This window comes from Pungitius pungitius, chromosome 21, assembly GCF_949316345.1.
Source record: "Pungitius pungitius chromosome 21, fPunPun2.1, whole genome shotgun sequence".
NCBI lineage: Eukaryota > Metazoa > Chordata > Actinopteri > Perciformes > Gasterosteidae > Pungitius > Pungitius pungitius.
In genome coordinates, this window is record NC_084920.1 from 4,252,594 (window position 1) to 4,278,377 (window position 25,784).

At 47.8% G+C, this 25,784-nt stretch overlaps 2 protein-coding genes across 4 annotated transcripts; one reads left to right on the forward strand and one right to left on the reverse strand.

Moving 5' to 3' along the window:
• The first annotated feature begins 31 nt into the window (after positions 1–31).
• On the forward strand, positions 32–25,766 carry afap1l2 (actin filament associated protein 1-like 2). 3 transcript variants are annotated; one of them, XM_037464011.2, is made up of 20 exons: positions 32–585; positions 9,023–9,151; positions 11,558–11,602; positions 12,747–12,838; positions 19,023–19,134; positions 19,867–19,950; positions 20,336–20,547; positions 20,941–21,120; positions 21,198–21,284; positions 21,393–21,477; positions 21,569–21,673; positions 21,826–22,037; positions 22,865–23,010; positions 23,104–23,215; positions 23,436–23,687; positions 23,801–24,080; positions 24,444–24,617; positions 24,711–24,898; positions 24,982–25,152; positions 25,286–25,766. In XM_037464011.2, the coding sequence occupies exons 1-20, from the start codon at positions 570–572 to the stop codon at positions 25,310–25,312; spliced, it is 2,709 nt and encodes a 902-aa protein (XP_037319908.2). In that variant the 5' UTR covers positions 32–569; the 3' UTR covers positions 25,313–25,766. The 3 variants fall into 3 exon arrangements, with proteins under 3 accessions (XP_037319908.2, XP_037319911.2, XP_037319909.2); XM_037464012.2 differs by lacking the exon at positions 32–585 and adding an exon at positions 5,811–6,131; XM_037464014.2 differs by lacking the exon at positions 19,867–19,950 and having other exon boundaries at positions 34–585; positions 25,286–25,765.
• On the reverse strand, positions 13,045–15,379 carry LOC119213028 (kelch repeat and BTB domain-containing protein 13). Its single transcript, XM_037464017.2, has one exon. It carries the CDS (start codon positions 15,305–15,307, stop codon positions 13,817–13,819), a length of 1,491 nt encoding a protein of 496 aa, XP_037319914.2. The 5' UTR covers positions 15,308–15,379; the 3' UTR covers positions 13,045–13,816.
• Positions 25,767–25,784: the final 18 nt, after the last annotated feature.

A 25,784-nucleotide genomic window follows, 5' to 3' on the forward strand; every position in this document is an offset into this window, starting at 1 on the left:
AAAGTAACCTTTACCGAGGGCTTCTCGTCATGCCTTTAATCCTTGCTGTCCCTCACACTGCGTGACATTCCTCTCGTACCCGCGTCACGTCGCGACCCTCCCACGGCTTGTTTCTGCACAGAGCATCGCTTTTCTGCTGCCTACAGTTTAAAGACTCTTAAGTTAAGTCGGGTTTTTTTTTTAGCATTGATAGTCGGCATCGGTGAGACATACAACGTTGCAGATCTTCGGATGAGTTTTTTGTTGTTGTTTTTTTCGCAGAAAAATTGTCATTTAATCATCCGAATCTGAAGTCCGTAGGAATCGTTTGCGTCGGGGATTAACGTGTCTCTGACTCTCTGACACCCAAAGGGCACCGTCACTGTGCACCATGCCGCATGCGGGAGGAGGAAGAGGAGGCGCGGCAGAAGTAGAATAGGAGGACGAGGAGGGAGCGCTGTTGTTTGCGTGGTCGGAAGCAGCCGCTGCGTTCCGCCGTCCTTTTGCACTCACAAAAGTGGTCCGCAAACTTTTTTTTTTGGGTGGGGGGGATTTGTTTTGATTTGTATGCGAAGAGGAAAGCGAAGGGAATGGAGACGCACAAAGGTAAGCGGATAAGGATTCAAATGTACTTTCTACACCTCTGAGGCGGCTGCAGCAGCAACATGAACCGCTGACTTGTCTCCATGTCACCGCAGACAAATAGTGAGAACATGGTTAAAACGACAAGCTGACATTCATATACTTTGGATGCATTAGAGATCCGGGTAGAAATGCTTTTTGTGTGTGTGTTGTGGTTCACTCTTAGACACCATGGTCATATAAGTTAATTTGAGTTGCGATTGGTCAATATTGACAGTACACATTGGCTTGGATAGCCTAGTGCCTGGTGACCTTTCTCTAATGATTTTGACATAATTACATAATTAATACCTAAACGGACTAACTGTCATTGTTGAATGGATCCTGTGTCTCCGGTGAAATGAAGACGTGTGGCTCATCCCATAACCGCCTCGCCATCCCAGTGGGTTCTATAAAATCGTTTACACTGTGGCCACTGATGAGTTCAAATAGCAGCAACATTGTTCTCAGAGCATTCCTAAAATTCCTGCGGTTTATTTGTCCATGAGAGATGAGCAAGGCCTCTTAATACTTCCTGATGGACATAAACAAATAGTTTAAACGTAGTCAGTTTAATGATTGGCCATGCAGTGCACCTCACTTTGCCCGTCTGATCCCCCCCTCCCAAAAAAAAAACAGGCAACAGGGAGTAGTTCTAAGGGGAGGGAGCTCATCAACATGACATGTGGACCAGCACAAACCCATTACAAATCCACCTCGCCGTGCGCTGTTCAGGCAACTGGGTGGATTTGCTTATACTGAAAACAATGAGCGACTAGTCTGACTGGAATGGGATCACCACAATTTGAAATTCTTGATGCAGCATTCTTGCTCCCCAGCTGACTGGGCAGCCCGGTCTGTTTACTCCCACACCCGTCCCGGGGTAAAGGACCATTGTGGAAGCTGGTTCATTCAATTCTTTTGCCATGTTTGATCATTTTGATGCATAAATACCCTCGGGTTTCAGCTTCTCAAATGTGAAGATATAGAGCCTTTGCTCATTTTTGTAAGATTGTGAATTGAATATCTTTTGGGTCTTGGCCATTGTAATGACATTTTTTAGAAATAAACTGTTTGACGACTGAAAAAAAAACAAGTTGTATCAATTACGTGAAGTTTGCAGCGCTAATCCTGCTCAATACTTCAGCGTAAATTGATTATGACAAAGTGTCAGGGGAGGGGGGGAGTTGAGCATCTTTGGACTGTTGATACTCACGTGTTGTAATGAATACGCCAATGCCGCAGCATCAATGTGTTTATGATCAACTGGTCAGGCTTTGAACGCATCGGGAGGGTCTCCAGTTGAAAACCTGGTTTGGCAGCTGTATGCAGCAGCACCGGGACACTGAATTAGATACCAACAGCCCCAGGCAGCCGGGGGGGGGGGGGGTGGGGGGGAGTCAGTGGGATGCCCATAACAAGGCGAGGCATTGTTTTGATATCGCTCCATGTTACTCAAAGCTGACTCACGCAGGTTTCATTTCGAGAGGAAGGCGTTTCAGCAGATCGCGTCGCTGGTTCTCACACCTTCTGCCAGGGATGAGGATCGGATTAGTGAAACCACCTGGAGCCCTGTTTGGTTTGGGAGTCCTTTTGGCCCGTGATATTTGAGACTCGCCGTTGCGGGACGTACTTCAGTGGCTCAGCAAACGGGATGAAGGAAGAATTTTAATGCATTTTATTGCTTGTTGGTTACTTTCACCATTTTTTGGGGAAAACAGCCTAAATAATATACAAGTACATATTTCAAAATAAATGAAAGTGTGCTATACATCAATATTCCGATGAAGGAAATGTTTTGTTTCACAAGATCCCCTCCAGTATTTGTTACCGCAATTCCCTTGTCAATCAGTGCCTTCCTCCTCGTGCCCTCGCTTGTTTTGCTTTCCGAGTTATTACGGAGCCCACCGGCCTCTGGGTGACGCACGTCCAAGTCCAATGCCAAGTTGCGCGCACTGTGCTGGCTGCAGGCTCTTTGCAGCCGGGCTTCACTGAGGAAAGCAGCGACGGGGCTGGTGATGACGGCTCCGTCTCTCGCCTCCTGCGCCCGCCGTCTTCCCTGACAGTTCTGTGTTTGCCCGCCAAAATAAAATGCTAGGACAAACGGAGGCGGACTGATGGATGCATTGATGGACATTATTGAAGTGAATTGTTCGCTTGTCACACCCAACCACTCAAAAAACCAAAATCTGTTGGCCTAATGATTTGTTTTGGCAGGAGGATTCGCATTGGATTCAGATGAAACAGGAAACCAAAATATTGTAAAAATGCATCTGCAGCACCATTTCTGTGGTTATGGGTTTTAACCATAACATTGTGTGCACAGTATTATTTGATGTTGTGTCAAAAACAAAAAGTCATTTGAACTTTTATTACCACGTGTGTCCCCAGTATTGGCAGTAGTTTCCGAGCTGCCCGGGGTCCTAATAGCCAGTCTGTGAACAGGCAGCATCATGTCCATCCGTCAAAATAGATCCTGCAGTTCGGGTGATATCGGTTGAAAATGAGCACGACAGTGCGACACAGTCGACCTCCCCGTGAGCTGAGAACGCAGGCAGGCTGAGATGAAGGCCATCAGCGCCGGCACGGGGTCTCCCGGTTCACGTGTGTGTGCGTGTGTGTGAACGCGTGTGTCATGGGCTTTACTTGCCGACGGGGAGCGAGCCGAGTGCGGGTAAACTCAGGAAGCCGGGGCTGTAAAAATGATGAAAAGAAAGACGGATCCTCCTGATACGTGGCAGCGCTCCGTGGGAGTGTTGGCCCCCTTTTTCGCCCTGTGGGTCTCGCTCCTGTTCATTTACAACACATCAAACATGACTTTGTTTATGGCGTACAGGAGCTCTGGATAAAACCGGTATTGTGTGTGCGTGTAGGGCTTTTTTTCCTCTCACCAGGTACTCTTTTAAAGGAAATTGTACTCTTGTAATCACATACACATGTACACTCACTAGTTGCTACTCTCCCTGCAGCCCTCCTGGCCACTTATCTGTGGAATAATAACTAAGCAGAGAAGCTTTTATGTGGGTGACCTTTTATGCGGCATTGCTAGTTAGCTTTTATTTGTCAGCGACTGCTTCTAGTTTGTCGATTTTTATTTCTCATCAAGCCAAGAATATGGAGCCCCTTTTTCCTTACGTGTGAATCTGCATGGTATGAAGGTACGTGCACACCTTAGAAGGTCTGAAGAATGCACGGAGGGAGGAAGACTGATCAGGAAACGGGTCCCCATGTGACACAAAGTCATTTGATCCATTTTTAACATGAGCTCAATTGGAGCAGCATTTGTATATTTTAACATTTGTCATTATACTGAGCCAGCTGAAGGCTAAATTCACTGGTCAGGTTTCTATTATCGGGTTAAAGGAATTCATTTGTCTCTGTAAATCAGATTTATTTGGATTTCTGTGCCTTTTCTTGCTTGCCACATCTTCTGAATACTCTCTCACACAAACACAAGGGACACAGATGCAAACACACACACACACACACAAACTTTTTATCATCAACTGAGCCAGAATGTTGAACCATCAGCTCAAGCCTTCATCTGCAGGGACTACGGCAGCGTGCACTGCCTCCTAATCATGATGACTCAGGAACACCGGGGGCCCCTTGCTATGAAGGAAAAAATGATTTACTTGAATGCTATTTTTTTTAATGCTATGAAAAAAAGACGGCACAGATCTAAAGAAGGAAGGGGAAAAAAAGGACGTGGGGAAAGATAACGCGTGAGATGAATAAAGGCCAGACTCAATAATGCATGGAGGGAAGATGAAAGAGGAAAACACTTGAAATAGAGTGGAACTATGCCTTTTAGGTGACTCCTCTTAAGGCTTGATTGTTCCTTTTTTTGCGACATCAGGATGGATGCAGCACGTGGAGTCCACGTACTCTCACTTAACTTTCATGCTTCAAGTGTTGAAAGGCTTTTAAAACGTTTTAGCTCATGTGACCAAGAGGAGCTCAGAATGGTATCGATTTAAACGGTGGACGCGGGACGTTCCAGCGGTTCACCGTGAGGCCGACGGTTTCAGCCGACCTATTGCCGACACCCGGATTCCACCGACTTCCTCTTCTCTGGTGGAAGTAGTGACGAATGGCGCAGACGGGCTGCGGGCCGCGTCACGGCCAGGGGACCCCGTAGACCGCAGGAGCGCTCCTCCTACTGCACCTTTTTTTCCCCACAGTGTCAAAGACGCTTCCTGTCGCTGGCATATGACCTTTCTGACCTCGAGCGTCAACAAGACTGACACCGATTTTTTTTTTTTTTTTTTTTTTTTACCGCTTTGACGTCCTAGACGCGTCAAAGTTGTTTCCGCGGTGCGTGCGTGGGGAGGAAAAATGAGCCCAAATGAATTTAGCAACAATGAGGCGCTACTTCTGAACCTTTTTCCATCAAAGACGAGGAAGTGGCGCCCTGATGAGAGTGTGTCGGAGAGTGAATGCACAATGCTTGCATGCTAATGGTCCACACTCCCCCCCCGGCTTACTGTAATATTCAGATGAGCATCATCTTCATCCTCCATCATATACTCCGTATTCCATGCACTCAGTCATCTGGACGGGGGAGGGAAATCCGTTTCGGGAATTAGTTTCTCATCAACTCTGTATCAGTGTTATCAGGTAAAACAATAACCTTTCAAGTGACTTAAAATGCCCCACTTCTTCTTTCTAAAGAGTTCTTTACAAACGGATTGAGATTGCTCAGGAGTTCAATATCTTCCTGGTCTTTACTGGTCTGTTTTCCTCCGTGCACACGGTGTCGGCTGATAACAATATTTGCCAACTCTTATTTAAGGTGTGGACGTTTTTTTTTTTTTTTTTAATCTGCACTCACAAACAAATCCATGTTCTACCTGAGATGGACGTTGTACAACATTTCCGTCGGCACGGAGCGCTCTCACTTCTCTCTCGTGTCCCTTTTTGACATTTCATTCGGTTTTTCACCCGCAGTTCCTCCAGCGCTGCTATCGGACATGGGCGGGCCCCTTTCTCTGAGGTCACCAAGTTGACACCCCGCTTTTTTTTTCTTTTTTTTTCTACGTTTCTACGGCAATAACAACAAAAACACAGCTTGGATTAATCGGGCCCGTGTGACGGACCAGCGGCGTCTGTTCCATCGCTGTCAAAAAGAATCTGACCAATCCGACGTGGCTCCTTCCCTCTGCTGTTTTGCATTTAGAAAAACGGACCCGCTGAGCAACGGTCAATGTCATTGGGGTGTGTTTTTCCTCCCTTGGAGGTTTGCCGTGCAAGACTCCAATGATAAGAAGCCAACGCGCTTCGTTTCCGTCGGGGTCTTTCCCCGTCCGCTGAAGCAGAAACCAGCGTGTAAAAGTTTTTAATGTCAGTTTTTTGGCCACAGGTTGCAATTCTGCTTCTTTCTGCCACTTCCCTTTTATGTGAACTTGTAGCGCTGTCTGTTATTTACAAGGTGACTCTTAATGGAGTAGGGGCTGGGTGTCCAACTTGATGATGTGAAGTTGGTCTACTACCAATCTACCAATCATTGGTTTCTTTCAACATGGATTTATGTGAGTATACATCCTTATTCACAAAAGAAGGAAAATTAATTTAACTATTACAGAGTGGCAAAGTACATACATTAACCCACTTTGGGATAATGTACGCTTTGCACGTTGCCGATGGATAGAAAGTCAATGTTTGTCTTCATTTCTTTATACTAGTGTTGGGTTAGCTTTTTTTACCTAAACTAAAATATGATCTACTTTTTTGTTTCACGTTGGTTCTCAATAATATTTGTATTTATCTGCAGTTTATAACATCTCAAAGTGTTTTTTGAACTATAAATACGTGTATGTGTGCCCTCATACAACATTTGCTGCTCTAGCTACAAACATTGATACATTGTGAATAAGTTATTTTATCATTAATGAATGGCAAGAACATGCTTGAAAACAGGACAAATATGCATCATTAAAAATGAATATTTCTTGAATTTATATGCTGGAGTTGTTTTGTTGTGGTCAGACTGCTGGAAGAAGATGATGTAAGGATGAGAGAAAACGTGAAAGTTGAAGTTTTATTTTGAAAATGAGAAAAAGATTAAAGGTGGACGTACACACCAGTCACACAGGTTTGTGTTTGTTTTTTAAAGGACTTTGACGTCTATGGGTTTTCCAAACACGCTACTGATGAATTATCTCTGATGTCACAAGTCAAAGGTTCAAAGTTCAAATTTAGCGCGAAATAAGTACCTACTTTACTTTTTAAAATGCACTTTCCAAACCTTATCAGTCAGTTGCTACTTATTGCCGTTGTCAGGGAAACCCAATTAGACTATTGTCAGATTATATTAGCCCGGCATGTTTTCTCGGCTGATCCGTCCAAGTTCATCAAGTGCATCACCGACTCCATTTAACAGGGAATTAGCCTGATTGAAATGAGAGGCCATGCCTGCCTCGTTCATTCAATAAAGTGAAGGCCCGGAGTAAGATATGAGTGGTGATGCAGGACCTCGAGCCCCCTTAAAATAAGGAAATTCTGCCACGACCCCGACAAGACTCTCTCCTCACGTCTTAATGAAATGGTTTAGACATGGGCCTCTTGAATGCAATCTACTTCTGCTCCATTGCATTTGCGGTTTGTTTCAGTAGACCGTGGTTCCTATTGAGACCTTGTTGTCATCTTTTAATGACAGACAGAGGAGTTTATCAGCCGAGATCGTTGAAGATTAAAGAGATTGATTTGTGTTACAGACGCATATTCCCTATCAATGAAAGCAGCGTAGCGATTTGGCTGGCTGACGGCGTCTCCCGATTCCTTTTTCGGGCCATTCAAAAGAATTGCAGCGTTTGCGCTGCGGCCACTCGCTGGACGTTCAGAGGGAGGCCGTAGCCCACGGAGACGGCCTCCCAACAGACCTCCCTGTCCTGTCAGCTGACTCGCTTTCCCAGGGTCCTCCGATCCAAAAGGCCATCGGAGTCAATCTCTGCAAACACACAATGAGGAGAAGCTGGAAAAAACGTTTGGATTCCTTCTCAACAGCCAAACAACTAACAGAAATGTAATAAGTTTGGATCATTATAGTAACATCATTTTAATTACTCCACATGACCATATGTGTGTGAGTGTGTGTGTGTGTGTGTGTGTGTGTGTGTGTGTTTTCTATGGCGCAGGGCCTCTCTGCAGACGTTGACTCAGCTTGAGCAGGAGTCATTTAAAAACGGCAGCGCTTGCTGTTGCTTTGGGAAAGCCTCTCGTCATCTCCGAGGGGCGAGGCGCCTCGTACAGGGGTCCCGACACCTTATGTTGCAGAAAGGTCCTTTTTGATGTGTGGAGGACGTTGGGGGGAGAGGGCATGAATGTTCCCGTTAGTCATCCGTTTGAGCCAGAAGGAGCCTCTCAAACAGAGTGAAGCTCATAGATGTGTGATGCCTTTTTATTATGAGGACTTCAATTATAAGGAGTAGGTTTCATGAGGGCGATTTGGATCTTTGTGACCTATTGGCATTTTTGTCTGAAATTTTCAGTTTCAATTTTGAGGTGTTTTTTTCACCGTTTGTGATACTTTGTTAGTTTGTTCATGTAATATTCAAAACTTTCAGGTGTTTTTGTTCTCATGTTTGATGCTTGGTTGGAAGACGAATTAAGGGATTTATCAATATAGAGCCGAATAGCTTGTGTACCCAGGAGCCTTGACCGAAGGAAACTTTTGATATTCTAGTAGTTAAGAACAGTATGATATACACACCACCATACCCTTCAATAAAATCCCCCTTCCTTTTTTCTTCTTCTTTTTATCCCCCTCTTTTGGCAAAGCGCTCATGCTGAGGCCCTCTGTCGCAAGGGGCCTATTCATGAGGCCAAGAGACAGTGAAGGGAGGCACAAAGAGCTCCCCACACGGCGATGACCCCTGAAGGATGTGTGTGGGCTGCACCCAGACACAGAGGCTGCTCCCCCCCCCCCCCAACCCGCCCCTCCGCGGACTTGACCTTAAACTAAACCCATGCGACTACCAAAACAGACGAGTAACCGGCAATGGCGAGTGGGACGAGGGTAATGACTGAATGGCGCGGGGTCTGAATGGAAATCTACGCGGATAAGCCTTCCTGAAGAGTCTCTCCCGTGTTAAATGTCGCCGCAGCTCGAGGGCACAAACTGACAATGGAACGGCTAACAAACTCGCAGCGGACTTCAGCGTTGAGAGGCGGGTCTTTGATTTGAACTACAATGTCCTCCATGAGCTGAAGTATCATTCTACCTGGAAACTCCCCCGTTTTTTTTTTTTACCTCTCTGTCTCAATGGTGGGAACTCTCACACTTCTGGTCTCAAAGCCGTCGTTTAAATGCTCCTGCGAACTATGGCGCCAGGAAATGTTTTAGCAATAACCAGCATCAAGGGATATTATTTTTGGATGTTTTCCTCTTTTGAGACCGTCTTTGTCTTGTCTGTGCTTCCAGTGCTGGACCAGCTCCTGATGGAGCTCCACCGATTCCTGCACATCCTGGACAAGGAGGCCCTGAGTGGGAACGCCACCGTCCAGAAGGGCTTACTCACTGATCTCCTGCAGTCCTACAGGGCATCCAATGGTATGAAGGACACGCCGTAGTGGATGTACAGTGCGTACTGTAGAGCACGCGATTGCGTTGAAAAGGCGTGAGTAAACTATGCAGAGTGCGTACCTGAGGATAATTTTTTGAAGCCCCCCCCCCCCCCCCCGTAACACAATTTCTAAAACGGCCTTACTTGAGTTCCCACTTTTTTGTCATTTTTTTTTCTCCAAGAAATCCAAAATAAATAGTTAGTCTGAAACATTTCCTTAGTTTATTTATTTTTCTTGCGGTGTGGTATTTGTGTGAACCAGAAATCCTTAAACACGGATGGCGGTTAGTCTGCCTTCATGCAAAGTACGTTATGTAAAATGTGGTCAAGCCCTGCTTTGCTATCAACTCAACGATCTTCGATTGTCTGCTATCAAACAACCCACTTGGTATTATTTTAAACTTTCAGCAGCCACATGTAATAAATGTACTCTTGCAGGCTTCAATTAAAAAAATACACTTGGTCTTTTTTTTTTATTCCATTTTGGTGGTTGAAGCATTTCTGCTTCCCAAAATAATCCCAAGTTTTGCCCTTAGAAGCCCGAAATAAGGAAACCGCTCATTTCTTCATTGTAAAACATCACAAGGTGTGTGACTAATTTGGAATATTGAATTCACTCCTTCAAAAATCTTAACTTGTGATTCTTAAGTGATGAAAATATTAACCAGTAAAATGATTGGACATCATTTCACGCTAATCTTGGCACAGGTATATATTGACACCTTTATGACCCAATCATTTTGTGCTCACTGTCACTTTTGAATGGGGGGAAAAAGACAGCGTGAGCTTCGTCGATCCCTTTCTGTCCCTCTCGGTCTCTCACACACTGACAGAGCTCACACCCCCCCACACACACACACACACACACACACCAGCAGTCATGCTTTTCCATGTTCGGGTCCTGGACTCGTCTCTCCGTACTTCCTTTCCTGGCTCCAAGCTGTATCATTTTTCCGAAGCTGCATTTATCCTCTCGGGACGCACACTTCCTTTTGAGCAGCTTATAAATAGCATTTCAACTCTTCCAAAAAAAAAAAAACAGTTTTCACTGTACAGGCAAAACATAGTTTGAATCCGCTGTTGTTTGGTTTCACCTAGCGATATCTATTTCAAAGCGTAAAGCTTCTCTAGAGTATCACCCGGGGTTGGAGTTCTGTTTGGTTTTCTCTCAGGGCATAATCTTAGTCAGCTGAAATATTGAATTCATTGAAGCCATCCTCCTCTAAAACTGCGCTGAAGCTCCGGAGCAGATTCCCATAACAGGTTAGAGTAACCAGCTGGAGCCTTCTGCACCCAAGCCGCAGGGTTTATTGTCTGAGAAAAGACATCCATTCAAACTGTTTATGTGGCGATGTCATGGCGACGTTTTCGCCAGCTTGTAATTACTCCACCATGCTAAGACCGACTCAAACAAAACACAGTGCTTTTCTCACTGGGCTGACTTCAGCACCGGTGGATGTCTCCGGGTTTCATCATCTCCGCTCATTGCCCTAATGATACCGTTGCTCACGCTGGCTCGTAAATATTTACATTTTAGTGCAAGTGGAAGTCAGTTTCGTCTGAAACGACGGCCCTTGATTAATGGTCCAGTGATGTTTAACTTCTCTCACTAGCGCTTCCTGCTCTTTGACTGTACTCCCAGGAAACCATTATTCAATAAGAGTAGTTCATATTGTGACTCTAATCAAATACTTCCCTTTCTGACTTTGTGTGTTTTTTTTTGCCAAAAGATTAATTCCATGCAGAAACTAATTCCATCTCAACCCGAACCCAACCTTTGGTCATAATGTCGAAGCAGACAGGAGCCCCGCGTATATTTTTAGCCGCCGTGAAAGATCGAAGCGACACAGTGCTCTATCTGTGCAGGAAGGGACTTTTCTGACCGACGTTCGATGAATGCCGACCACGGTGAGGGTGGGTGTCAATAATGGGCCCATGTGTCCACACAATAGGCCACTTGTTTGGGGGCGAGTTACCCCCCTTTCATCCTGGACTTCTGACAAACACGATGAGAGTTAGTCCGGCTACATGGTGTTACATACAGTTACATTACTTGTGATCAGTATATGACGATGTCTTTGTTCTATTGAGGTTTAGTACAACTTTTAACAAAGAAATTAAGTTTTAGATTTCTCAATTAAGTTCAAATAGCATCCGTTGTATAGTAGTTATCATAATGAAATGTAGGTAGGTTATCATAATCCTAATAATACTGTTAGCGGTTTAGGCATCTATCAATGTGATACATGACGTTCTCTCGCGCTGTATTAAAATACCTTCTTCTAGTGTTCTTAGCATTACACAATGTTGGTGTTTGTTTTTAGCTACCCACAAAGTATAACGGAACATGCACATGACAACTGTTAACCGCCCTCTGCTATCTCTCCGTGCAGGTGCTGATGAGGAGTATATCTACATGAACAAAGTCGTTGTTACTGGTAAGGACAGAAGCTGCAAAGGTGTGAGTTTTGGAGGTGGAGTGGAAACAGTCTGCATATTGTTTTCTTTTTAATAACAAGACCGAGTGATGATACAGCCTCTGTAGCAATGCCAGCGTGGCTCTATGGATGATCATCTCAGTCACATCTCCATTTTAGGTCCAGACTGTAATAACTAATGCATGGATTGCCACGGACTTGCGTGTAGATAACAATGGTGCAGACACTTTGTCTGAAGACACCCACACCTGATAAATATCAGGCGTGCTGCTGTTGCATGCTGAAAATACCATTCAGCTTAAAGAACTGTGACGAAACACTTATTGTGAAGCGTTTTAAAACTACATTTCCTCATCAGTCACACCCTCATCAGTAATGTGAAGTGCCTTACTCTGATGTTTTAAAGTCGTCAGTGTCGCTCAAACGCCGGCGCAGACTCGATGTGTCATTGCATTTTAAACTCTTTGATTTGACAAAATGCAAGTGAATAGCAGATATGAGATCAAGCTACCACAAGCCCCCTCAGCTCCCCTCCTCTCACCATTTCCTGTCTGTTTCTGCGTAGCCACTCGCCATCTGAGGTTGACCTGTTTTGTTTGGACAGTGTTGAAGAATGTGGTTTCAGCGAGCACTAGACTTAACACACATATTCTCGGCAGCGACGCTTGCAAAGCCGCACGCTTTCTTTCACAGAGACGGCGGGAAAGCGAGGGCTGCGACCGCTGTGTGGGGGCTTCTTAGTCATTAATTCAGAGCTGATTTTTTTTTTTTTTGCTCATTTTCCTGACAGCTTCTTTTAAGGAGGTCCTGAGCCACAAAGGTTGGGAATCACAAGTACATTTAACAGGGATCATTGTTAATGAAGTAGCATATTCAAAAGCAACGGCGCTTCTGAAATATTGGACCAGAAGCCTCTTCTCTGTCTTTGTGTTTTGCACAATAGGTTAAAATAAACAATGAAGGGGCTCGCTTGCTGCGAGGCTTAGGCTCAGGCAGGAAGCGCCAATATGCCCGGGGGACATCTGGACATCTGGAAATGTTGTTGAATCAAAAAGTGGACAGCATTTTGTGGTTGAGCAGATAAATATAAATGTATTATTTCTGTTGTTTGCTGAGGTCCCTCTCTGTACTTGTGCTGAAACAGATGACCGATCGGATGCCCTGGTCAATGGAAAAGCAGCAAAAAATGTCCTCGTACCACAGAAGAGCCTCCCCAACCTGCCGCCCCCCCGAGCAGTAAGTGTAGCTACCGCTTTGTTTGCGTCGGATTGAAATAACACGTCAAATGATGATTTTTTTTTTATTTTTTATCCTCTGCGACTGCGGTCAACTGGGAAAGATCAAACTTTGAATGTAGCTAAAGGTATTTTGGTTTTCTGTTACAGAAAGAACTTAAGTATCACTAAGCGTCATCAGTATTGAGAAAAAGTTAACTCCACATGTTGGCAGATCATTTTATCGATTTTTAATATTCTAAAACAAATGCAGTCTGTGTTTGTACAAGCCAAAGGATTTTTCCCACCAGCGGTGGTCACAACCTCAGGGCTACGTGAAATGCATTCTCCCACAGAAACAGGTATTTAATCCGTCACGGGCCAGAGCCAACCTGAGGAAGTGAGTAGCCTGGAGCACGCGAGAGAGCCGTGGTGTGTTTTATGTCAAGTGGGAGGCCGGTGGCTCCTGAATTGGCGCAGTGTGACTTCAGGAAAGTCGTAGGGGATGAGAGGTTTAGAACATCCCGTCAGAGCCTTTGAACTTTACACGCACGCACACACACACACACATGCACAGTAGCCTTGCCATATATAAACTCCAGCTGTTTCTAATCAGACTAAATGCGTAGTGTCAGCACGTGTGTGTGTGTTTTTGCAGAAGTGAATGCATTACTATCATTTTTGTATTCTGAGACTTGTATTGAAGCTCTAAAAGAGTAGCATTGTTTCCACTAGTCTTTCAGTGTAATCATTTGTGCTGTCAAACGATTAAAATATGTAATCATGATTAATCGCATTTATGTCATTGTTAACTCAAAATGAATCGTCCTTTTTTAATTTTTTTCCATATACATTTTTCACTTTTACATTAATGTCGTTGACAGCACTAGTATCCATATCAGTGGTCACACGCTGCGATTGTCCAGGTTAGGGTACCTGTTTTTTAGAAATCAATTTCTACTTCCTCATAAAAACAAACACACTTATTTTAGCAGTATTATCACATTTGCATTAGAGCTTCCACAAATCCCTCATATTTGTCCGGCGGCGACATTTCTTCTTCCGCATCCTGCGACTGTGGCGTGACGGGCCCTGTCGTGGGAAGCCTGAGCAGACATGTCCACAGCGAACCGCTTTTTGGGAACTCGTTCATCTGCCGGCGGGGTTTCCACCCCTCCCCGGTGATGGCGTATTCCAGGGTCAGCATGTGCTTCACCGTGAACGCCGAGTCGCCCTTTACCGCGGCGGAGAACAGCGCCCCCTTGCTGTTGATGTACGTCCCGGGCATTGCTGTCCACTGGCCCGTCGTGATGCTGTAGCGGTCCATCAGACAGCGCAGGAAGTCGTCGCCGGGCCCGTTGCGCATCACGTAGAGGTTGTCCCTGTGCGCCACCATGCAGTGGCCGTAGCTCTGAGGCCTGACCATGGTGGTCGCAAGTCTCCACTCGTCCTCCGCTGGCACGTATTCGTAGATGTCGGTGGTGTCCGGCGGCCGCCAGAAGCAAACAAACATCCGCCGCCTCGCGACGGCGCACGCCGCCGAGGCCACGGGCCTGGGCGCAGGTCGTATGAACGACCACTCGCCTTTGTCGACGTCGTAACTCTCCGCCGTGGAAGTGGTCTTCTTTTGGAGTTCTCCCCCGATGGCGTAGAGTCGGCCCTCGTGCCCCAGCAGGGTGAAGTCGTACCTGAGCTGCTGAGGACCTGGGAGAATGCTCCAGACCCCCGAGTCGGGGTCGTAGCAGAAGCCGCGGTCCACCGTGTCCTTACCGTAGCCGTACACTCCGCCTACGATGTACAATCGGTTGTCGAGCACCGCCACTCCCGCCATGGAGGTGCTGCACAGGGTTGGGAGATTCGTCAGATGCTTCCAGTCTCCTTCCTTCTCATCGAGGTAGCAAACCACCCTGAAGGAGTCCTGCAGCAGTTCCATCGAAGGAGAGTGGGTGCCTATAGCAACGTAGGTAGCGGGAGACAGTGACCGGGCATAGCGAAGAAGGTCCTCGGGTATCGCGCTCTCGGCCGCTTCCTCCAAGTCGCCGAGAGCGTCGCGGAGGAACCGCGCCGCGCTGCGATAGAGGGCGCGCACGCCGTAGACGGAGGCCGCGTGGTACAGCAGCAGGCAGTTGTCCGAGTCGACGATGTCGCAGAGGTGCCGCACCAAGCACGCCACCTGCAGGAAGGCGGCGCACTCCACGGCCTCGACGAGCTCGCCCGGGTCACCGACGGGGGGGGCCTCCCCCCTGCAGACGGCGAGGGCGACGAGGAAACCCCTCGCGCGCACTCCTCCCTTCAGGTGGAGCTCGTCCCGCCGGCTGTCCGTCATCCCGGAGCGGAAGAGGGCGCGGAAGTAGTCGCTGCACCTCGCCAGCGAGGCCCGCCGCACGGTGAACCAGCTCTCCTGCACCCGCACCCTCAGCCAGTCTCCGTCCCCCGGGGCGGTGGTGGCGTTCTCCGCGTGGGCGTCCCGGGGGAGTCCAGGCGCTTCCATGGTTCCCCTTGAAACCCCCTGGGGCTGTGCTGTCCTCCTCGAGTGGCAACGCTGCGTGCTTCTCGGATCGCAGTTACCCCCAGCAGTGGGGCAGGGGGCAGGGGGCAGGGGGCGGGGGGGGGGGGGTAAATAAAGGTTTGTGGGACTTCCACTGCGTCCTGTCGGCGTGGCCTGGAAATAGAGCGGCGCTAAAGATAGCAGCTGGGCCGCTCGTAGGCGTCAAGCAGGGGAAAGGAAAGCTGTTGACATGCACACTGGGCGGTACTGTGGCTGAAGGGCAACCGGCGGTTACCGTAACCGCCACGTGATTGGTCAACAGGGGTATCTGCTGCGTTATTCGCGATGACACGGCCTGCCAGCGCTGTCCCTTTTAAAAATCCACAGGGAGACTATTTCAGTTTGATACGTGCTTATTTCATTTTATTTTTATAGTCAGACATTTTGTGTTCATGAGCATCACAACAAAATTGGGAGGTTGAGATGAGAGGAGGTCAAAGTATTCCCAGACTAAATAATGATGGGATTTTATTTCTGAGCTGCCTTGTTTTTCTTCCCCCCCGTTTTCATTCATGTTTTAAATATTAAATGAAAGTTTTCCTCCTACTACTACTAAACTACTACTATGATACAAGTGGTGGAGATACAGTAAAGGCCCACAGTTGTCCTCAATCTAACTTTTCAAAGCTGATTATTTTTATCACTACTTTCTCCTCGGCTCCTAGCAGGCTCTCAGATACACACACACACACACACACACACACACACACACACACTGTGTGTGTGTGTGTGTGTGATTCCGCTGTGCCGGATTCTTGGCATGGGAACCAGGGATTTTCCATGTTCCTCTGACTGTTCGCTTTTTGGGCTCTTTTTCCCACTCTTTTCTCAAAGCCCCCTCCACAACACCCCGACTCCTTACTTTGTTATTTATGCTCCGAGTCCTCAATCCATTCCTTTAACACAACGTTTCTGTGGTGAGGGTGTGTGTGTGTGTGTGTGTGGGGAAGGGAAGGGGTTAAAGGGACTATTGGAGAGTGTTTCCGGGACAAACACACACCTGGTTTGTTGGATATCAGTCCAGCTGGTTTGATGAATGGCTCAATGTCCTCTTCAGCCTCGGCTCAAACCAGAGGCAGATTTCTGTTTTTGGGAGATGAGGGAGAGAAAACGAAAGAAGATGGAGCTACGGGTTGTTGGGCGGTCGGGGAGGAGGTGCGGGGGTGCTCTGGAATGCCTGGCTCTTTGTTTTAATTAATAACAGATGTCTGAACTGCTGTTTTTTCACAGAGGAGCAGTTTACCCTGTCGGTGCCGTGTGTATGTGTGTGTGTGTGTGTGTGTTCACTAATACTTTGCAGTCTTTTTTTACGAATTTCCTGTCGTTTTTTTGGCCGTTTGTGGCTGTTTAAAATCTTAATGGTCTTTTAAGAAGGATGAAGTCTAGTTTTGGCTCTGGTCAAAACGACGTTGACACAATACCCCTTGATCCTAGTTTTTTTAATAGTTTTTCATTATCAAAAACTGATAAATCAGCATTCTCTCTTTAAGTCACCGGCACATATTTTATTGGAAACCCTTGATTACCACTATCATGGTGAAACTGGCTTAACTCAATTGTCATCGTCCATCTCGGTCCCCCAAAGCCAATCAAGCCGGGTTGTCCTCCGTATATACGGGGGCTCGGTTGCGGAGGCTTCTCCTGTTTTGTGCTGCCGAAAGCGTCAATGCAAGCCTCCCATTCGCCGGGATGCTTGGACATAAGTAAATAGTGGAAATAAGGAAAAAAGTGTCCCATGGTTTAAGGTGCAGCTGATATCATTAAGGATTGTGGTGCACCAGTGAGCTGGTAGGCAGCAAATTAAGGCTTCTGATGTTTCTGTTTGCTGATTCTTCCATTTATAAAAACGGAAAGTGGCTCACAAGCAGGGAAACACCTGTTTATCGTGGAGGCCAGGCCCACGTCGGAAAAATTAGGATTTTGTGGTTTTTGGAAGAACAGATTTGTTTCTTGGTATTTTGTTGAGCTGTAAATCTCTATTAGCGCGTCACTTTTTTTTTTATGGGATGGAAGCATGGCTACACATGAAACATCATGAAACAATTGATTTCAGCGGTTTTTGCAGAAAACAGAAAAGAAGCAGCTTTGACCAACTAATATTCACCCTCAATTAAACCCTGATATCCAACTTTGATCTTATGAGATACTTAAAGACGGACTCGGCCTCCCTCCGGCAAGCTTTGCATGATAAACGCAGCTCCCCTGCCTAAGGGTGACATTTCGTGTGATCTTGCAGAGAATGTGACAGCGTTTTTGGAGAAACGCACTGATTGTGAAGGAATACAGGCGGCGTGTTCACTTCAGTGCTGGGAGAAATCGCTTGTTGTCATTCGGCTTGAAGGGTTTCACAGAGGGTTCACTTGAGGAAAAAAAAAAACTCTTTTAAAAAGAAATTTTACAACAGATTAGATGAAAGGATTTTTACATTTTGGGGTCTACCGTATCAAGTTCTTCTTTGGCGTCAAAACCATCCCTCCTCTCCTCCATGGGCTTCTGTCTCTATCATTGATCTCTACGCGTCATCCTGTTATCTTTTAGTGGGAGGAATGCGTCGATATCATCTTGCCCGCCAGTTGCAGGGTTTTTTCCCTCTGTCTCAGGTCTAGTATTTACAATCAACGTGCACATCTCCCATGTGCCGCTTTGCACCACAGACATGATGGTTGAGTAGATAAAAGAGAACGTTCTAAGATGGCGGGGAAAGTTTGCGTTTCGGAATGCTGAATGCAGAAAGTGAGTGGTGTCAATGTCTTAAATAACCACACCTGATACTTGACTAGTGTGATCTCAGAACAAACTGCAAACCACGAACCATAATAAACCTGACCCCAAAGATAAAAATACATGTTTTGTTCCGGCAGAACATCGGCGTCTCGACTTTTTTGCTGGAACTGATGTGGTTTTCCTCTGAATGTTCTCCGGAATTTGCAGCGACGGCCAAGTGTGTGGAAGCGTGACACCCTCCGAGATGAGGGTCAGCGATGTGTTGCAAATCTCCTCGACCCCCGAAAGGCAACTTCCCGTCTGCCCTGTCGAGCTCGCTGCATTTCTACATTGAGTAGATTGCGTCCTGTTAAATGAAAACAAACTCAATCCAGACCTCCGGTTTCCCATTTTAAAAGGGGTGCATTTCAACAAATGAACAACAGCTGAATCCGAAAAGTGGTGACGGGGGTCTCCAAAGTACATTTTATTTATCGTGTAAACTGACTGAGGAGATACTTTTTAACGAGCGCGGCCTCGCGGGGAGAGTCTGGTGCTTTCCAGCGCGTGGGAAGGGTGCGGACGGGCCGTCTTGACCACACAGGAGATGACAAGAAAAGACAGAAGTGAAGCCAGACTGCTGATTGATTTCAGGACAGCCACAGGGCCCCCACACACACACACACACACACACACACACACACACAAATTAAAATGCATGCTTTCTCTTTTACATGCTTGTGCACTGGCATGGAACACTCTCGTGCACGGAGCCTCATGTTCAGCCGGGGGGGGGGGGGGGGGGGGGAGGAGAACATGCGTTAATGTTAACCTAGAAACCTCCCTCTGTCTTTGAACGCACCTTGACGGAGGCTCTACAGTTGAAGGGCATATTACTGACACTAAATGTTACATGTTGTACCACCCCCCCCCCCCCTCCTTTCATCTGTCTTAGGGTGCGATGTGTCGGGAGCCGTTCCCTTTGCCTTCACTGCCCGCTCCGGCCTGCACAGACGGCTCAGAGAGTTACTACGAGGAGGCTCAGCCCTACGAGGAAACTCTCAATGGTGAGAGCTCTGGTTAAAACCTTCTCTTTGTGTCTGTTATAAATCACATTACCTGCTTTCTTGAGGAGTTCCTTCAGTTTCCCCAGGAAATCAATTCTACGTTCCCACAGGCCCGGTTTAAGGATTATCACATTAAGTACTTGGTTATCTCCTTTCTGCAATTCTACTGCAGAGGATATGCGTCATGGAAAGTTTTTTTTTTTTTTTTTTTTGATGGTGCTCGAGCATATCGATAGAAGCTGAACTTTTTGCAACCACAAACCACACATGAGTGTCACTCTGTGAACTTGTGAACCATAATGGAAGGTAAAGGGTGCGTGTTATTCAGCGGTTTGATGCCCCAGAGGGGCAATCACATGACCACTTTCTGTAAGGAGCTTTGGTCTGCCGAGACGGTGCGTCGACCTGTGCTTTAAATACGGCAATTGTTCTGTGCAACCCACAGGGTGACGTGTGTCAACTTCTCAGGCTGAAGGTATCTCTTCAGAATTTTGCTGCGTTGGGATCACAACGTCCGATTTTCGCTACATAATTATCGTGTTTCAGTGTAATTTAGCTTTTTACCATGCTCAATCCTGGTATATTACTACACCTCTACTGATATGTTATGACATAATCACATAGGTTTATATTAAAATAATACCATTATCTTTGGATATTTTTTCCCAATCTTGCTTCCTTCTCCTCCTCCTCCTTCTTCTTCTTCTGCCTGTTTCCTTTGACGTTGTGTAGATCTGGACTGTTTTGGCCACTTCTCAGGGCCCTGGATTCGAGTACAGAGCTCTGACAGTGTGGTCTATGCTGTTATCAACAGGGGTAGCTACCGCTCCATCTCCGGAACGCGCGTGTTTGTGTTTGCCGCGTGCACGGCGCCGACGAGCATGCCCATTGTCCAGCATGACCAGCGTCCCTGCATGTGGAGAAACCTCAGTCACCCATCAATCAGTCCCATCTTATCAATTTACTCATTGTAGCCGTTTTCCCGTCATCCTCTTTCATCAATGCGCCTGGCGAGGGAATCCTCCTCAGCTGAAGAATGTCATCAAGCCCAAGAAGTCAGGCACTGACTGATCATTTGCCCCCCATTGAGTTCATTTAACCGCGCGATGCTCGTTGTCGTTACTCGTGACCCCCCCGGCGCCGCGCAGACACGGGCTTTGCCTCCGTTCCCTACCACGTCTCTGAACCTTCTGTCCCTCAGACGACGGGGACGCCGTCAGCAGTTCGTACGAGTCCTACGACGAGGAGGAGGTGACCAGGGAAAAGTCCCCGTCGGCGCAGCACCAGTGGCCCTCGGCGGAGGCCTCCATCGAGCTCATGAAGGACGCTCACATCTGTGCCTTCCTGTGGAGGAAGAAGTGGCTCGGCCAGTGGGCCAAGCAGCTGTGTGTCATCAAGGACCATCGCCTGCTGGTGGGTAAAAGATTGCGATTTGAAAATCGGATTTCAAAATGGGGGAAACGTTCGGGGCCACGGGCACAGAGGTTTGTTTATCACAGCGGTTCAATGTAACTGAACGTGGAAAAAGAGATTTAAGTAAACAATCCCTCGGAATAGATTATTTACTGTGAGATTCAGCCGTCACGTGCTCTCCCACTTTTGGCAGTTATTTTAAGGCTGGAAAATACGAATACAATAAATTGTATTAATAGCACAGTCTATTTGTGACCACTCTCTGAGAGCTAGATGACTTCAACTCTCGCAGCTTCGATCAATGAGGTCATCGATGACCCTCCGGTAGGGTCAGGGTCAGCCCTTCTCCGAGCCTAATGTTCAGTGTCATCGCTGCCCCCCCGTCCCCCTCAGTGCTACAAGAGCTCCAAGGAGCAGACGCCGCTGCTGGACGTGAGCCTGCTGGGCTGCAGCGTGGTCTACAAGGAGAAGCAGCTGAGGAAGAAGGAGCACAAGCTGAAGGTCATTCCAGTGGGAGGGGAGGCCATCGTGCTGGGCCTGCAGAGCAAGGAGCAGACGGAGCAGTGGTTGAGGGTGAGACTGGAACGCCGGGGCCTGGGGCAGCGGGGCGCGCTCAGACGCTCTGACTCTTTACCCTTTACGTTCGTCAGGTGATTCAGGAGATCAGTCCCAAGCCGGCGGAGAACTGTGACCCGCAGCACTCGGCGTCCGACTCCCCGAGGCTCATTTGTACAAAGGCAAGCTCATTTTGAACGTTGGGGTTGTTCACCTCGTGGGGTACGTCGTTTGACCGGCTCGACCCAACACGCCTGCTGAATGACAGCCGCGTTTATTCCAACCTTCAGGGAGAAATGGGTGAAAGATACTCGGTGGCCTCGGAGAGCGGCAGCAGCACTGACAGCCACGCGGAGGCTCCCGAGAACAAAGAAGGTGAGATGTTCCAGGCATGGCTTTAAGGCAAAGTATTTGACTGCATGAACCTCTGAGAGATTCATCTCAAACGTTCTTCTCTCGGCCACAGCGAAGAAAAGGTACGGTGGCGGGTTGAAGTTTAGCAACCTAATGAACATCGGCAAGAAAAAGCCCTCCTCAATGGAGATTCCGGAGAAGTGTGTGGACACCTCAGGTGAGCCGAGATCTACTCTACATGCTATATAATCCCAACACGTGTCGGGGGCTCCTATTCTTTGACACGTGTGGCTCTTTCATACCACACCAAGCATGTCGAGGCTCTCCCATGCGCATCCTTCTAAACCGAGGTCGTTTGCGTCACGCCAGGCTACCTCAACGTGCTGGTGAACAGCCAGTGGCGGACCTGCTGGTGCCTCATAAAGAACGGACAGCTGTGGCTCTACCAGGACAAGGGCAAGAACAAATTGAGCCAGCCAGCCGTGCCCCTGGGGGGCTGCAGCGTTCTGCCCGACCCCAGCCCCGAGCACCTGTACTCCTTCAGGATCGACATGGAGGGGACGCAGCTGGCAACCCTCGAGGTAGACCACCACCACCACCACCACCACCACCACCTAGTGATGCTAGTGTGGGTGCTTTTGGGATTTAGACCTGAACACTTGGACGCGGGTGAAACCAGAGGAGACAGTTTCCTGCATCTCTGAGTCTGTTAACTCCCGAAGGCCACGTATTTTCTGAACATTGTGACATTTTCTTTAAATGGCGAACACCCTCGCTAACTACTTTTTTTGTAAGCTGTTGGAAATATTTAATGTCAGCAAAAGAAAATATAAAAAGATGACGGCAAAATAAGGAAGTCTCTCAAAGGTCCACGCGATGTAGCTTGCAATGCTCCTCTTCGGTTTGACACGCCAACTCGAGCGTTATTTATAGTGGACGATGGGTCGATGCTAATGTTTAAAAAAAATAAAAAAAATAACCACAAGTCTAACGTGTCAGGAGAGAAAACAACCAACTGCGGCACAACTCCTGGTGGGAAACACAGACATGAAATCCCGTTCTGCTGACATCCAACTCAGCCGGTGTAATATGAGCGAGCGCGCAGGGGTGGTCTCTGTGTTTGTGTGCATATGTTGGTGGGACGGGGGGGGGGGTGAACTGGGATTTTCGGGGACTAACGTTGCAGCCTTTTCCATTAGGTTTCCAGTACCACCCTGCTGCAACGCATGCTTGGCACGTAAAAACCATGGAGTTTGAAGTTGTAAAGCCTCTGACCCGTTCACGGTTCTTTCTCCCGCCAGTACAACAACTTTGGGGAATGATTGTGTCAAAACACAGCGAGAGGGACGGGGTGGTTTCAAAACTCGCGTGCTTGATTCACTCTCTCGCTTTTCCTCTCCTCTCGCAGGCCAAGACGTCGGCGGACATGGGCCACTGGCTGGGCCTCCTGCTGTCCCAGACGGGGAGCAAGACGGACCCCGAGGAGCTCGCGTACGACTACGTCAACGCCGAGAGGATCTCGAGCATCGTCAACGCTGCCAAGACTTCCCTGTAGTAAGATCCCCAGAGTTCTGTCCACTTCAAGGTGTGCGCGTGTGCGCCATTTGAAGCTGACCCGTTGCGTGTATTTCCTGTGTCTCTCGCTAGCTTCATGCAGAGGAGGTATTCCGAGCCAAACGCCTACATAGACACCCCGCCCTCCATCCCCCACAACTCTGAAGAACTGTATGATGATGTGGCATCCATAGCAGATCCAGAGGTATGTTATTCTTAGGATTAGCGATACAGCCAGACAACAAGCAGACACAAATCACCTAAGGTGCCGTTTGTGTCTCTGACCAAAAAAAAAACCTGCAGCTTTCCGTTTTGCGCCACATTTTTCAATTCCCGTTTCATTTTGTTTTTTTTTTGTGGACCCCCCACCAATCGAACCACACCTTGCCGTTTCCTCACTCACTTCCTCCTCCTTTGCGACACAGGATGCTGAAGGGAGCAGCCTGGCGGACAGCGAGGACAACAATCCCCAGGAAACGCATGAACCGTGCGCACAGGACGCCAAGGACTCGGAGGGAGCAGCGCAGGACCCCGATGCCCGGGTGTACCTGGACCTCGTCCCTCTACGCTCCTTCCTCCACACGCCCGGCGCGAGTAAAGCGCCTTACAGGGAAACCTCGAGAGACTCCCCAGTCCCATCGGAGGAGGAGAAGGACCCCACACCTCAAATGAAAGAGGTAACGGGGACTTTATTATTCATTTATTATGAAAAATAAATAAATTTTAACCTTCTACTTGGATAGAATCATACATTTAGTGCTATATTTCTGTTTTATGCCTCATTTTCCAGGTCACAAACGCCAACTGTATTGAGTCGACACCTGTGTCAAACGGAACATGTTCGCACTCCAGCAAACCAGAACCAGAGCCCCCCCTGACTCCTGCTCAACCACAGCCCCAAACCCAACCAGTCAAGACCTTACCCCAAAGCCAGGAGACCTCCAAGAGGACGAGTGTGGGAATCCCACAGGCCTTCTGCTCCTCCGGGCCCCAGATCAATAAAGGCCCCCCGGCTCCTGCTGGGCTCCCTCCAAGTCCTCGCCCCCTGCGGCCCAAGGCACATACCATGGGTGAAGACCAAAATCCTCCATCTTCATCACTACCTTCTCACACACACAGATATTTGGAGAGTTGAATTCAATAAAGGGATAAAGTGGGGGGGACTAACAGTATGTTTTACTGAGTACATTTTGCTATCATTGTTTTTCTTTACACTGACCTACTTGCCTTTTCAAGTAATCTTACATCACCACAGCGCCCTCTAGTGAAACACTGCGTCCTCTACAGTCTTCAGGGAGGATAACATACTTATTTTATTTGGATTTTATTTGTTTAATAATAAAGGCATCATTTTATTTCCTCCTTGCATTCTTCAGCAAATGTCCTGATAAACATTGTATGTTGTTTTACAAATATTCCACCTGGATGCCCAGGGTCTCCCGGTGCGGTCGAAGGGAAACTGGGCAAGAATCGCACCGAGGCGGACATCCGCCGCTACATCGACGAGCGCGACCGCCTCGAGAGAGAGAGGGAGGAGGTGAGGGGCAGCCTGGCCAACCTGAAGAAGGAGAAGAGGGAGACCAAAGAGGAGCTCGGCGCCTGCCAAGGTACGGTCCAGTCCAGTCCTTCCCGCGACACTGCCGGCGGTTTCCACAGCGACCCTGTGTGACTGACAGCCCCGCCGTGCGCTGTACCCTCAGACCCCAAGCAGCAGACCTCGTTAGAAGCCTTCCTGAGGCAGAAGGAGGAGGAGTGCCGCGGCGCCGAGCAGCGCAGGGTGGAGGTGGAGCTGCGGCTCGTGGAGGTGAAGGAGAGCCTGAAGAAGGTGGAGTCGGGGGCCTTCACGCTGGGAACCACACTGGACAGCAGCCTCCAGGACGCGCCGACGGTTAGTGCGCAGATGATCCGGGTGAGCTCTGGAAGTGGAGCCTTTAACCCGCTCTAATTGGTTGGGTTTCCCCCCCCCCTCAGCATAAAGCAGCAACCCTGCCTGGTCCCCAGACATCATCATCATTATCATCATCATCATCCCAACCCTGCAACAGCAACGTCAGTGCAGACCCAGTCAACTCTGCCTCTGCGCTAAAGAACAGGCCTGTTTCCATCATGGCCACCAAAGGCAAAGTCCTGCAGAAAGCTATGGTGAGACTAAAAGACCCACAAAATATTTAAACTCCAAGCAGGACAGAAATGTGTATTTTTCCACAGGTATCCTTATTATTGCATCTACTTTGTACGGTCAGTGAACCTAGATTTCTATTTTTCTTTAAAACAGGAGTGGGAGAAGAAGTCCACCTCGTAGAGGGCAGTCCGGCTGCCCCCCTTGACACCTCAAATCCACTTATTTCCCTCGGTGTGGTCCGCTGTCCACAACAGGAACCCCCGGGCTACCGGACCAAAAAACAGACCAGTCGAGCATTTTCCCTCAGCGCCTCCCTGCCCAGACAACAAAAGGCCGACCAAGCAGTATTCTCAAACACCAGTGGATAACCGTAGTTGTTGTTGTTGTTCTGCGTTTGCTAAGGACGGACGTTGATGTAGTAGCGTTTTGGTCAGCCTAACAATTGATCTTAAAGAGCCCGATGAAAGAAAGACACCCCTCAACTAAATTTTGTACAATCTAGATTGTAGCTTGGTTCGTATATGCTGGTAGCCAACATGTAAATATATTTACACCATCATTCAGCCTCATTTGGTTGTATCGCTAGCTAAAAATGCACTTTTTATTCAAATAAAATTGTACTGACAAAAATACTGGCTCAAAGATAGTTCAT

Coding starts and splice junctions, on each gene's coding strand:
- LOC119213028 (XM_037464017.2), bottom strand. CDS start 15,307: ATGGAAGCGCCTGGACTCCCCCGGGACGCCCACGCGGAGAACGCCACC.
- afap1l2 (XM_037464011.2), top strand. Junction 19,135..19,866: donor CTACGAGGAAACTCTCAATG/GTGAGAGCTCTG, acceptor GACGTTGTGTAG/ATCTGGACTGTTTTGGCCAC. Junction 21,478..21,568: donor GGCTCCCGAGAACAAAGAAG/GTGAGATGTTCC, acceptor TCTCGGCCACAG/CGAAGAAAAGGTACGGTGGC.